General features: G+C 42.3%; 1 protein-coding gene across 3 annotated transcripts in view; it reads right to left on the bottom strand.

The window, feature by feature from the left end:
- The window catches only part of C7H10orf90 (chromosome 7 C10orf90 homolog), a 176383-nt gene that overhangs the window by 20040 nt on the left and 141475 nt on the right, over window positions 1–14868 (bottom strand). For all 3 annotated transcript variants that reach the window (XR_007357474.2, XM_048856243.2, XM_048856242.2), the window contains exons 4-6: window positions 6719–7012; window positions 3305–3498; window positions 1959–2160 (exon numbers count right to left, since the gene is read on the bottom strand). Coding sequence is in view for 2 of the 3 variants with exons in the window: in XM_048856243.2 (XP_048712200.2) it covers window positions 1959–2160; window positions 3305–3498; window positions 6719–7012 (690 nt within the window). In the remaining variant the exon portion in view is untranslated. The remainder of the gene's footprint in view (window positions 1–1958; window positions 2161–3304; window positions 3499–6718; window positions 7013–14868) is intronic.

Genomic DNA, 14868 nt, shown 5'->3' with positions numbered 1-14868 from the left:
TACCATCCAAATACTGCCTCCCCAAACAAATACAACCAACCAAACAAAAACCCATACAGCCACAACCATGTAATTGATTCTTGTTTTTTACATTACAAATCCAGGTCTTGCCTTCCTGCCTTCCTTGGACTGGGAAACCAGTAGGTTTATGGCATAACAATCTCCAAGGGTGAATTTCTGGGAGTTTTGCCATTGACTTCAATGGGGTCAGGATTTTGCAACAAGTAAATACATGAACCTGATTAATTGGATCGGGGAATTAATTTTATTCACCTTTTTAAAGTATTCTTTGGCTTTTGTTTTTACATCTATTGAACTGTGAAGCAATAATCTATATACCAGTTTTACAGCCAAGGTAGAATGGACTGTATTATACTATACATTAAATAGCACCAGGAATTAGGATTCCCCAAAGCAATGATCCAAAATGCATTAGCACTAACAATGTCACTTGGGGTTGAGGATAGAATAGCTGTAACCTTGAAAACTACAGACACCCTAAATTTTGTTTTAAAGCTTTATTGTTGTGCATTTAAGGCATCAGGAGTCTGAGAACAGGTTCAATACTCCAACTACCAAGAGACGGCGGGAGAAGAGGAGAAAAAGCTGAGCCATGGAAATCTACTAATTTCTACTTGGCCTGCAAAGTGAAAACTTTAGTGGCAGCTGTGTTCAGATGAAAGTCAACTCCCCCTAAGGCTTCTGCCAATCTGGGACTGAACGAGTGAGCACCTTGCAACTATCTTTCTGGGAATTTCATCTCGCCACTACTCCATCAAAACTTGAATTAAACCTCCTGCTAATTCTCAGTGCAGGATTTTGCCTCTTTTTGGAGAACCAGAACTTGCCATCTCTTCCAAGGCCTCTCATTCATAAGCAATTGGGAGGAAACATCTAATTTCCTCCCTGTCACACCATTTGAGTATCAAGCATGTCATTCCTGGAATGAGTTTGGTATTCAGTAGCTGGGGAGCAGAGGACTGGAGGTTACATACCTGAGCCTCTGCTGGCCCAGCGCAGAGCACTGCTGCCAACATACTGGTCCAACTATAACTTTAAAAGAAAACAGAGTCCCTTTCAAAACAGTGGCATGAACACTACAGTAAGAGATCATTCAAGCATGTGGTCTACTAGCTAATTTAGCATGTAAGAAAAACAACTGCATTTTTGCTTTTTAATGCTTTGTCAGCAGAATAGCTGAGGACAAGCTTCTTATGGTGTACTTGTTTAATGAGGCCTTCCATTGTTTTGGTTTTTTGGTACAAACCTGTGGTTTCAGAAGCCTGCAGATTTAACTGAACTTAAAAATGTAAAGAGGAATGCTATCCATGTAAATAAATCTGAAATTTAAGCACACACTTTTCTTTTGTGAATGGTATTAATAAAGAAAAACATGGATGATGAAGCTAAGAAAGTCCAAAAGTAAAAGTTTTACGTAATGTGGTTTGGTGTCATTTATCTGGACACCTCTGTGATCTGAGCAATGAGGTCTATCAGGCGTACAGCTACTGCACACACCAAAACAATTCAGTATGTTACTCACTAGGGCTAAGAACCTCTCCACTTCTCTTGCATATCCAGGTTTATTCTTAGGAAAGTGGCCAGTTTTAAGGTGTATTGATCCACCAGTCTGTCTCCCATGTGCTCATCTCTGTAGCATCTGAGTAGCACCATGGTATAACCTCATAACTGGTTAATTTCCAAGGTTTTGATAAGGCCACGGGTGATTTCAATGGGAGTCAGGTGCCTAAATAATCTGTGTAACTGTCCCTAAAACTGTTCTCTCTCTCCCTCTGCATCCTAGCACAGCTTCTGATTAGAACATTAGAATAGAGGTTGGCGTGTTGACAGTTGTGTCTGATTCTCACCAAAGTAAATGTAGAAATACTGCATTCATGCTGAGATTTCAAATCCAGTTACAAACCTGATGTTGATGCAACAATCACAATTCATCTTACCACTGAGAGGGTGAGGAACGGTATATTGCTTCTTTTTGTTAGAAATGGATGCTGAGGAAAGTTTGCGAGGAAGAAGAGCTCCTTCTTGCTTTTCTGGAGTGTCACTCTGCTGGGTTTTCCTCAGTTGTGCCATGTGTTCAAGTTTTTTCAACCGTTCTTGTGAACGAGAAATAAACTGAGGTTTATGGACTTCCAGAGCCTCCTAAATAAAACAGTCAAAACATTTCATTTTAGAATATGGAATACAAAACATTGAGATGCTCATCAAATATGATTTAGTAAAGGATTATCATGGAGAAGTCAATGCATCTCAACAGTTAAGGTAACAACATTGTATTTGCTCCCCTCTAACTTTAGTTTGGAAAACTGATTTGGCTTGAATATTGCCAGATTTATTCTAAAGGCAAAGGGGAATATTGCTGCCAAATTTGAAGTAAGTGTATTAAACTGTTTTTGAGTTTCAGATTTTTATGAAATTATCCTGATTTAAGATTCTGACTTTTTGTTCAATATTTCTCAAAAAAAACAACAGCTCAGAAACAGCTTGTCACTAGCAGCTCACAAACTTTCCTTATATTTAAATCTTCTTGAAAACTCATTCACAGATGGAAAAGGAGTACTTCCTTTTCTTTTTGCGAATACAGACTAACACGGCTGTTACTCTGAAACCATTCACAGATGATACACGAAGAAAATAAACTGCTGTCAGTGACATGTTTAGGAAGCACCATAGCCTAAGCAGCCCTGCTCAACCAATAAGACTGAGTCATGGGGGAGAAAGGGGGCTGGTGTAGCTTATTGCAATAGATGAGACAGTTTTCAGGGCCTGGTGGGAGTCTGGGCAGGAGTTCACTCCCTGTTACCCTTCCTGACATGGCTGCTGCCTCTGCCCAAGCACTGCATCTTCCTGAATGCCAATAAGAATTTACATTACAGCTAGCATGTACTAATAATTACTGCTAAGAGTTGTGCTTGAGTAGTGTCATTATAGGATTTGTGTAAATTATGCCCAGGCTCATTGAGGGTTGAGGAGCAGATCTAGAGCATATGGAAACTGTCTCTTTATGAACACTGAGCTCCCAGCTCTTATCATCACTCCATTGGCTTCTGAAGCAGTGGAGATGGCATTTGTTCTAGATGCAAACAGTTGTACTGCGTATCTTTTGCAGTCAGACAAGATGGTCCTGTGAATAATTCAACAGCAGATGCAAGTGACAAACACTTGAGTGAAAAAGGAACACAGAACAAATGGTGAACTTCTGCCCTTGGTGAGTTCCCAGGAAGGAACCAGCATTCATGAAAAATCAGTCCCAGAATTAACAGTAGAGAAACATTTGATATTTTACCCTTAGAGACAGTAGGCTGGATGGAATTTTCTCAGGCACAGCACAGATTTCTGGCTGTGTGAATGCTTCTTGTTTCTCATGAGTAACATCTGGTGAGTGAGCTGCAGAGGTTGTTACCCTGCTGGCCGTCTCTTGTTTGTCGCTCTTCTTACAATCCTTTATTTTGTCAACTGAACCACAGAATTTGTAATCACCTTAGAGAGATTTAAAAGTTCATTAAGGGTGCGTGGTTAATTTTTGATTGGATTCCGTACATCATTAGAAATGGAGGACAATTTCTGAAATAAGAATGCCAAGGTGTTAATAATAGGCCTCATTAATCATAGGTGCTAGTCACTGCCCTGTGACACAGAAGTATCTTTCATATTAAGCAAGTCTTCACAATTAAGTGTAAATATACCATTTTGATATTTAGATCCGTTTGGTGTTTGCTTCCTGAAAAGCAAGATACCTCCATAACACACTGACTTTATATGAAGCAATATTATTGCACTGCAATTCACAGACTTTGAGATCGTTTAAAATTATTGCACTGACAATGGAAAATAATAAACTGCTATGGAACTTAATCACATATCACTTCTCTCTGACCAAACTGAGGTTTTAATGAGAATTGGTATTGTTTTTTAATTTCGAATATATTGGTTTTCCTTCTTTGTATTGTTCCTGGGCATTCATTAGGCCTATTTTGGTGTGATTATATGAAATGCTAATAAAGAAAAGGTAAAACACATTACAGCAATTCATTATAACTGGACTTAATCCAATAGGTCATGTAATCAGACTTTTAAAAAGATTTTCCTCATTTATGATCATGCTCTATTGCTCTTTTATAATCAATATTTCCTGCATAATGTAGATCCAAAAGAAGACCTGTGCCCAAAATGTAAAAGACACCTTTTCAAAATAGTTCACATGCCTCTGATTTAAAATGTAAATTAGTCCAGACTAACAAATTAACTTCTGAACAATCCCCATATGCACTGCTCTAAAACAGCAACACTAACTGCATCTCTCATGCCAAACAGTACGATTTCTGAGATTTTTATATCTGGAAATAAAGTCCATTGCTGTTTGCTTCAATTGGGCTATTACCAGCAGGAGAGTGAGTTTGTGTGTTGGGGGGCGGAGGGTGAGAAAACCTGGATTTGTGCTGGAAATGGCCCAACTTGATGATCACTTTAGATAAGCTATTACCAGCAGGAGAGTGGGGTGGGAGGAGGTATTGTTTCATGGTCTCTGTGTATATAATGTCTTCTGCCGTTTCCACAGTATGCATCCGATGAAGTGAGCTGTAGCTCACGAAAGCTCATGCTCAAATAAATTGGTTAGTCTTTAAGGTGCCACAAGTACTCCTTTTCTTTTTGCAAATTCAACTCTGGTGTCTCTCCCAGGGTGATTTTGGCCCCTTGGGGTAATCTCAGTTATAGATATATGAATGTGTATGGAGGTAAAACCTTTGTGCGGGAACTGAACCCTAAGAAAATATGTGTTTTAATATAATGACATGAAAAGGATGTATTTACATTTTGAAAAACAGAAAATACATAGATATATTCTGTAAGATGGCAGTATTTTAGGCATGGCATGTAGTGCTGCATATCGTTAAGGTTGCCCATCACTTCCCACTATAAAACCCTGTTTTCAGTTTCTTATACCTTTTGCCAGACTTAGAAACATAGAATATTAGGACTGGAAGAGTCTCAGGAGGTCATCTTGTCCAATCCCCTGCTCAAAGCAGGACCAACACCAACTAAATCATCCCAGCCTGGGCCTTAAAAACCTCTAAGGATGGAGATTCCACCACCTCCTTAGGTAACCCATTCCAGTGCTTTACCTCCCTCCCAGCGAAATAGTGCTTCCTAATATCCAACCTAGACCTCCCCCACAGCAACGTGAGACCATTGCTCCTTGTTCTGTCATCTGCCACCACTGTGAACAGCCGAGCTCCATCCTCTTTGGAACCCCCGCTTCAGGTAGTTGAAGGCTGCTATCAAATCCCCCCTCACTCTTCTCTTCTGCAGACTAAATAACCCCAGTTCCCTCAACCTCGTCTTGTAAGTCATATGCCCAGCCCCCTAATCATTTTCGTTGCCCTCCGCTAGACTCTCTCCAGTTTGTCCACATCCTTTCTGTAGCGGGGGGTCCAAAACTGGATGCAATACACCAGATGTGGCCTCACCAGTGCCGAATAGAGGGGACTAATCACTTCCCTCGATCTCCTGGCAATGCTCCTACTAATGCAGCCCAATATGCCATTAGCCTTCTTGGCAACAAGGGCACATCCCTGACTCATATCCAGCTTCTGGTCCACTGTAATCCCCAGGTCCTTTTCTGCAGAACTGCTGCTTAGCCAGTCGGTCCCCAGCCTGTAGCGGTGCATGGGATTCTTCTGTCCTAAGTGCAGGACTTTGCACTCGTCCTTGTTGAACCTCATCAGATTTCTTTTGGCCCAATCCTCCAATTTGTCTAGGTCACTCTGGACCCTATCCCTACCCTCCAGCATATCTATCTCTTCCACCAGCTTAGTGTCATCTGTGAACTTGCTGAGGGTGCAATCCATCGCATCATCCAGATCATTAAAAAAAGATGTTGAACAAAAGTGGCCCCAGGACTGACCCTTGTGGCACTCCGCTTGATACCGGCCTAGCTTGAGAACAGTCTAGCTCCATCCTCTTTGGAACCCCCCTTCAGGTAGTTGAAGGTGGCTATCAAATCCCCCCCTCACTCTTCTCTTCTGCAGACTAAATAACCCAAGTTCCCTCAGCCTCTCCTCCTAAATCGTGTGCCCCAGCCCCCTAATCATTTTCGTTGCCCTCCGCTGGACTCTCTCCAATTTGTCCACATCTCTTCTGTACTGTGGGGACCAAACTGGACACAGTACTCCAGGTATGGCCTCACCAGTGCCAAATGCAGGGAAATAATCACTTCCCTTGATCTGCTGGCAATGTTCCTACTTCAGCTACTTGGGCTGAAATTTTCTAGGCAGTGTTTCCATGCTGAGATTGCATACTGAATGAGGCCAGGGTCCTGTGGAAAAAACAGTATGTGACCATGTAATTAAAACAAGGGGGCCAAATCAAGATTGCAAGGACAACCTGAATTCTGGCATTTCCTTTTCAGTGCTTGACTCTACGATTGTAACATTTTTAAGGTAGTTATTTGTGTGTGTAATCTATTTATAAAGGCACTGGCTTTTCCTTTTCCTTTTTGGTCTCTGTAGACCTCAGCAATGTACAGTGTTTATACAGATCAATTATGTGAAGTGACCTGTCACCAAATAACTCTTATACAGTTTTGAAAACTAGACAACTATGGATAGACTTTGTATTATTTCACTTATACCTTTAAGTCTCACCTGGTTTGAACACTGAAATTGCATTCCTAAGATCCAAGACGAGATTTACAGCTTACCTTTTGGGAACTGATTTTTCCTGTGGATATCATTTTCTTCCAGTGCAGTTTTTGATAAGGCCTTTATATCACATACACAATCAGACACAGAGATTTTTGGTTTCAGAAAGCTTTGTGCTCGACTCTCTTTGGACTTTGAAGTGCCTTTGGATGGATCTCTGTCTTTCAAAGAGCCATCAACATCAGCCCTGAATTCATCTTTGGGAGCTCGCTCCATAAGGGAAGCAGGAGCAGTTGCATTGTACTTGTCTTTAGTGTACTGCCTCCTGTGGTTTCCAGAAAAAGTTTGCATTCCTATAAAAAAATGAAATAAAAGCAAATGGAAGAAGCACCTGGGGAAAAGAGCCCATTTCACACTAACAGCTACTGAAAACAATATTTTTGCGAGCTTCTTTTTAATGCAGTTTGCTGCTTCACAAGTAATGTTTTCATCAAATTAATAATTCATTAATTAATAATATAATAATTAACATCACCATATAACTTTGCAACAGGGATGATGTACCATGGCCATAAGAAAGCAGTGTGTAAGATCATTAGCTTCCTCAGTTCCCTGTTCCATAAATTGCATTTCAGCATGTTATCCTTATTCCTAATACAACTGCCTGCAATTATAAATTAGAAACTTCAGATCTGATACAAATACCAATGCATTACTGCCACTGGGATGCAGATTGTTTGGAATGCAATGTTATCTGTGTCTTAAAAAAAACTGTGAAGAAAAATTATTGCAAAGGCTATTCTCCATAACAGATAGACTGTTGATCTAAATCACACATATATTCTACTGAGATATTTTGGAAGGGGTCAGTGTAAGGCTACTCCACACACACAGCTGCTATTTGACTTTTTCCTGCTTCTTTCTCTCACTGCTAATGGATTTTTGGGCTGGGCAGAACTGTTCAAGAGAGATTGTTGAATGCATAGTCATAGTAAGGACCACAGCAGCAATGGTAGTGATAATGAGATGTGAGATCCATGATGACTGGCATAGCCTAAGTAGTTAGGAGTTTAGGACCAGAACTTTAATTGCCTCAGTACTGCCCTATATAGTTGGGCTATTACCTTGGAAGTCCCAGAATTAAAGGGAAATTGCCATGTTCCATCACCACACAAAGCTGCAGCAGGACCAGTAGCAGAGAGCGTAACTTGTATACGGTGCATTTTCCATTTTGACGCTCTCCAACCTCAAACTGCTGCTGCCAGAAGCACAGCCATTGCAGTAGCAGAAGCCTGTTGCAGCAGCAGTAGAAGCATGAGTCAGTCCAGCATTATTATTTATTGACTACTAACAATGTGTTCTGTCTTGTACAAAATTGCAGGGATGTAATGGTCCCTGACACCGAGATCTTACAGTATAAGCAGACAAACAATATATGTGTATAGAAACACACACTTTACAGAACAACAGTGTAAATCTCACATGAGAAGAGTGCTCTGAGGAGAAATTTGAATGAGGAGAGAGAAGAATTCCAAGCATTAGCAGCAGCATGGAAAAAGGGCATCAAGATCAGAGGGAGAGAGAGAAAGAAAGATATAAAGGGGATCAGTTAGGTGAGATTTATTTTAAGTCCCCATGAACCGGTCCCTATATTCCTGTGAGGTGTGCAGTTGCACCGCCGTGCACCCATCAGCATGGTTCTGGCCTTATATTGTTAGTGATGTGCATATATTGCCTGCTGGTGATCCGTAACAGGAAGTTGGCCCAGGACCTGAGGATTTGAGGGGGATGAAAATTACCTGGATTCATCTAGTATTTGGAGAACAAATCTGAGAGAGAAGGAAGACTGGAGACTTAGGTGGTGTGGGGGCAGGAACGGGAGAGAAAAACCTGACTCAGGCCAAAAGTAAGAGACAGGAATTTTATTGTCTTCTATCTGCAACAAATAGAAGTACATTTAACAAGCTACTGATGTGTCATGGAAATCACATTTAGAAATACTGGCCATGTGACCCTCTGTCTTTCCAGCCCCAATACTTCCCTGAAGAGGAGACACAAATGACAGGATTAATTTTCCCCCTCCACTCCATCCCTGAATAAAATCTGCCACGAAGTAAGAGATGACTGATCAGGGACATGTTTGGCTCTCCCCCACCTCTGACAGATTACGGATAAGTGAAGGTTTGGGGTGAGGTGGTAGTCTTAGGTTTCCAAACCACGCACTGCCCCGGCCCAGCCCCCACTCCACCCCCATTCCAACCCCCTCCCTGCCCCTATTCCAACTCCTTCCCCAAATCCCCGCCCCAGCCTCACCTCTTCCCTGCCTCTTCCCCTGAGCGTGCCACGTTCCCGGTCCTACCCCCCGCCTCCCTGGAGCATGCTAACCCTGCCAAACAGCTGTTTGGTGGCAGCCAGGCGGGAAACGCTGGAAGGTAGGCGGAGGAGCGGGGATGTGGCGCTCTCAGAGGAGGAGAAGGTGGAGCTAGCGGTGAGGGGAGCTTGGCTGCCGGTGGGTACAGCGCACCCACTAATTTTTCCAACCCCAGAGCACCCACATGCTGCAAACTCCCCTTCCCTCTGCTTTCTGAACCCACTGCTTCTCAGCTGCATGGGGAGGGATCCCTGTACAGGGAGCTGCACCTCCATTTGCTCAACCCCCATGCATCCAGACATCCTGATATCCAGACCCTTCTGCCGAGCCTCACCCCCCCACACTCGGAACCCCCTGATAAGCCCCACTCCCCCTGCATCTGGACCACCCTAGTGAGCCCCCCACTCAGACCCCCCTGCCGAGCTCTATCTCCCCTAGACCCCCCCCAAACTGAGCCCCAACCACCTTCACCTGGACCCCCCTGCAGAGTCCCATTACCGTTGCACCCAGAACCCCCAACAGCCCCTGTAAATCCATATTCCCTTGCACCCAGATTTTTTCTCAGTACTTGTATAAATGTAAATATCTAAATATGATAACTCACAGTGAGACTCACAGTGGGCATTTCTGTAATTCAGGACAATGGACCTTGATGTACCTTGTTCTTGGCTCACACATAAAGCCAAGGTTAAGAACAGAGCCAATCTGGCAAATCCCTCTCCCCACCTTATGAATTAGCTAGTCTTTCAATTCAAAAGATGCAGCCAAACCCAGCCCTTCCCTAGAAAAAAAGCAGACACAGACTCAGAAGTTGGAAAAAAAAACTCAAACAAGCTGTCAATAATTTTAGCTAATGTATGCAGATGAAATAATGCATTAAAAAAAGAAAAAGGCAAAGATGCTTAAAACTGAAATCACAGAGTCTCACTCTTCACATTCTGGGTACATTTTCCACGTACTGTGTGGGGAATTAAGCATGTAACTCTCATTAAGTCTATCTGGAGTTGTATATCTAACTCCCCAAGCAACAAACTGGAGATATATATACCCCTCTGAGAACAGCTAGAATCGCCACTGGCTGAGTAGAGGGATGTTTTTTCTATTATCCCAGCTGAAGAAAGACTTTAAAACCAATGAACAAAGACATGAAAGTGTAATGCTTTGGGAAACACAGGAGAACAAAGCCCACAGAAAGAGAAAGCAGAATGACTGCCGTTAATAAAATTTGCTAAAAATATTTATCCTAGTTGTAAAAAGTTGAACTAAAAAAGAAAAAGCAAGAGCAATTAATTAAACTGGAAGAAAAGTTATTTCTGCCTCCTGATGCACGAAGCAGAATACAGCAGATCATTTTCCAAATAAGCACTTGATGAAAGTACCACTCCAAAACCCAGCCTTGTAACAAAAAGAGGGAAAAGGTTAGAACAGTTCTGTAAAATTGATGGTAGGTTTTCAAATGTGACTAGTTTCTTGATGACAGCAAAATGCAAATATTTTTCACTGTCATGTGTGCTTTTTAATTTTATTTGCTGAGTATTTGCTTGGAACTAAAAGAAAGTGACTTTGTCCTGCACTAGAATAGATTAAACTGCATCATCCCAAAAATATTGTCCAGTCTATGCAAAAATATACTTCTTTTGCCATTGTCTCTAAATATTCCTCCTTGCTTTACTGCATTATAAGGAGGCTTTTAGGCTGCTTCCTCTTATTTCATTTCAGGGATTTTTACAACTCATGACAAAATAACTCTGAAATTGATCAAAGATCATTTTAACAGCTGTATGGAACTATGAATTAGCAATGATCAGCAAACAAGCTTGACAGGATAAGATCAGAGAAAGAGATGCATAGGTTGTTTCTCTCTGTGTCATCACTGAAGTCAGACGATCACACCACTGATCTTCTTTCTAGGCCACCGGCCATTTTATATAATGGTCCAATCCAGCTAGGTGCTGAACACTTCCTGCAAGATAGTGGGAACTGATGGTGCTCAACAACTCAAGCTCTGACAGAACCATAGGGGTAGCAATTAAAAACTTACGTTTTGAGAAATATTACTGGTTCCAATAGTTTGTCCCATTTTAAGTAGAGGCACTCTCAGGCTGTGTCTACACTATGAGTGCTTTACTAGTACAGGAGTACCAATATACTACAAAGGCAAATCTCTCCTAGGGCAGATCTACACTTAACATGCTGCAGCTGGGTTGCTGTAGCACTTCAGTGAAGATGCTACTACGCTAACGGGAAAGTTTCTCTCATCGGCATAGTTAATCCTCTTTCTCCATCGCTGGGAAGAGTCTTGCTAGAATCTTACTGAATTACCTGCTCCCTCTTGCAAAGGAATACTTCCAGAGGCCCAGTGCGGCTTCAGACCATCACAAGGCACCACCGACATGATTTTCGCAGCCAGGCAGATCCAGCAAAAATGTCAAGAACAACATCAGGAGCTCTATATGGTCTTTATCAATCTGACCAAAGCCTTCGACTCTGTCAACCATGAGGCTCTGTGGAAAATCATGTTAAAGTTTGGCTGCCCAAGCAAATTTATCACCATTGTAAGACTCCGCCACGACCAGATGACTGCCTCCATCCTGGGCAGTGGCTCTACCGGTGAGCCCTTTGTCATCCCAACTGGCGTAAAACAAGGTTCTGTGCTGGCACCCAGCCTTTTCTCCATTTTCTTAGCAGCTATGAAAACATTAACCCAAGACTGTCTCCCACAGGGCATTGGCATCCAATATCGGACTGACAGCCACCTCTTCAACCTTTCTCGTCTCCATGCCAGAACTAAAGTAATATTGGCAACAATAACCAAACTCCAGTACGCAGATGATTGTGCTGTAGTTGCACACTCAAAGGAGGATCTACAAACAGCCCTTCATTGCTTCTCTGAAGATAACAAAAGCCTACGGCTAACTCTGAACTTCAGCAGAACAAAAAATTCTCCACCAGCCAGTGCCCGGTCATTCAGCAGATCCAGCAAGGAAGATCTACATCGACAAAGAAGAGCTGGAAAATGTAGAATACTTTGCCTATCTTGGCAGCCATCTTTCACAGAGGGCAGACACAGACGTCGAGATTCAGCACAGACTCTGCTGTGCCAGCCTTGCCTTTGGCAGACTGTCTTGCCAGGTGTTCAACAATCACAACATCAGACCACATACTAGACTTTTAGTTTATAAAGCAGTGGTCATCCCAACTCTCCTCTACAGCTGTGAGACTTGGGTGACCTATAGAAAACACCCAAAAAACCTGGAACGCCAGCACCAGCATGTTCTTCGGAAGATTCTCAACATACAGTGGGAGGATCGTTGCACTAATGTCAGTGTCCTCACAGAGGCCAACATCTTCAGTGTAGAGGCCCTGATAATCCAGCACCAGCAGAGCTGGAGCGATCACTGTGTGCGCATGCCTGATGTACACTTACCAAAACAACTGCCGTATGCCCAACCCCACAAAGGAGAAAGGAAACGGGGAGGCCAAAAGAAACTCTTTAAAGACACCCTCAAGGTAAACATCAAGACATGTGGCATCGAAACCACACACTGGGAGACAGCAGCCCAGGATAGGGATAACTGGCAAAGACTTGTCAGAGAGGGAACGTCCACTTTTGAGGAAAATCACTTTGCCCTGGTCGCAGAAAAACACCAGAAAAGAAAGGAAAGACAACTGTCATGCAGCAATCGGGGCCCAACCCTGACTTCCAACACCACCTGCAACATATGCCAATGAGCCTGTGGCTCAAGGATTGGACTCCTCAGTCACCAAAGGACCCATACAAAATAAAACCTGTGACAAAGATCATCCTCAACCTCGAGGGATCGCCGACAAATCCACCTTTGTGAGAGGCAGTAGCTATGTCAATGGGAGAAATCCTTTTGTCAATATAGTGCTGTCTACCCCAGGGATTAGGTCGATATCACTGTGTCACTCAGGGGTGTGGATTTTTCACACCCCTGTGCGCCAGTTATATCCATGTACGTTTGTAGTATAGACCTGACCCTAGCGTGGACACAGGTATACCAGCAAAGCTCCTCTTTGTACCAGTATAGTAAAACCACCAATGCCTGTCCCCTGAAATGAAGCAAGCTAGACTGGTAAAAAGACAGCTTTGCTCACATAGCTGCATCTACACTAGGGACTTCTTCCAATTAGGGATCACACCTCTTCATGTACCTGACCAACATAGCTATGGTGGCAGAAGTCTACTGTAGACATAGTCTCTTTCTCAAACCCACATGGTCTCTCAAACTGGAAAGGAACCATTTAAGTGCAGTCACTGTATATAATAACACAGTGTTTTAAAAATCCTAAAACATTCTGGATAGTTTATATTTTGTACAAAGCTCAAATTGGGGCCATATGCGCTTATATGCTGTATAACCTCTTCCCCCAAGCTGGCAACTTCTGCTCCAGAATCAAAGCTTTCATTTAAAGCAAAAACATAAGTCTCAAACTCTTATGATTGAAAACAAAACCTTCAAAACATGAATCTAGCAGTACACAAAGAGCTTGAAACAATAGTTCTGAAAGGTGGGAACTGCCCCAGAGGTGATCTTAATGGGGTGTTAATTCAGATGCCCAGTTATGTTACTATAAATGTCAATATTGTTAACTATTTCACTGTTATTCAAAGCATGTAAAAGAATAGTGGCAAACATATTGTGAAGATCTGTACAATCTACTGCGGGTGATCCTTGGAACAATATCATCACTTTTTTTTACCCAGTCAAGAAGAAATCAAGCCCAAGTTGTTTAGCAGAGACTAGCCGGACATTTGAGTCCCACTGCCTGGCACTCAAGCCAAAATATCTCGTTAGCTGCCTTTCAGAGTTAATTTTTCAATATAAATGAATGAATGGGTTGTGGGGTGGCAGGGTATGCCATTTAGAATTTTCACCTCTGGAAACCTACTACAGATTCAACAAAGCCTCGTTTGACTTCCAGTCAAAGATGTATTTTGTGACCCCCATCCATCTCACTCCTCATTTATACACATCAAAAACCACCACAAAATTCATCCAAACTGGCCAGTTTTGCTCAAGGCCTAGAACAAGTTTAATAAGAGCATTTTAGGTCACAAATAAAGAGGAATACTTGAGAGGCATCATGGTCCAGTGGGCAGAGCACTGGATAGAGTGTCAGGAAACCTCTGTTCTGTTCCCAGCTTTCTGACCTGCTGTGACATCTTGGCCAAGTCACTACAGCCCTGTCTGTCTTTGTTTCCTCTCTCACATTTTTCTGGCTTGTTTAATTAGAGTTTAGCTCTTCAGGCAAGGGACTGACTCTTACTACATGTACATATAATGCTTAGTACAATGGGACCCAGATCTTGGTTGGGCTCTCTAGACACTACTATAATACCAATAATAAATAATAGCAACAATAATAAAAGGCACGAGTAGAACTCTGCATAAAGCTTGTGGCACATCTGCCTGAACTATTAGCTTACAAATAATCACACCACTTTGTGTGGGTGTACACGATCCTTCTTACTCTGAAAATAAATGGTTTTTCAAAAAATGCTTTAGAAGCTGAATCTATTGCATTGCTTATTTTGTAGTTAAAATGGAAAAATGACAGTGGTGCTCTAGGAATCACATATTTTCAGTTTCTAGGATAAAAATGGCTTGCTTTTGTGAAAACTAACATTTGATTATGAAAAGCTGTATTTGCGAAACAGCAAAACAAAGGTTGACGTAGGCATTGTCCCTTGAGGTTCCAGCCCTGAAACTGGAGCTGAATGGATGGAGGCCCATTGATTTCAGTGCACAGCAGAGGTAGAGGGCTCCACCTGCAAACAGCTTATTGCAGGTTTGGGGTTTAAGCAATACCTGA

This window comes from Caretta caretta, chromosome 7, assembly GCF_965140235.1.
Source record: "Caretta caretta isolate rCarCar2 chromosome 7, rCarCar1.hap1, whole genome shotgun sequence".
Taxonomy (NCBI): domain Eukaryota; kingdom Metazoa; phylum Chordata; order Testudines; family Cheloniidae; genus Caretta; species Caretta caretta.
Note: the sequence above shows the minus strand (reverse complement) of the source record. Positions and strands in the feature narration are given on the sequence as shown.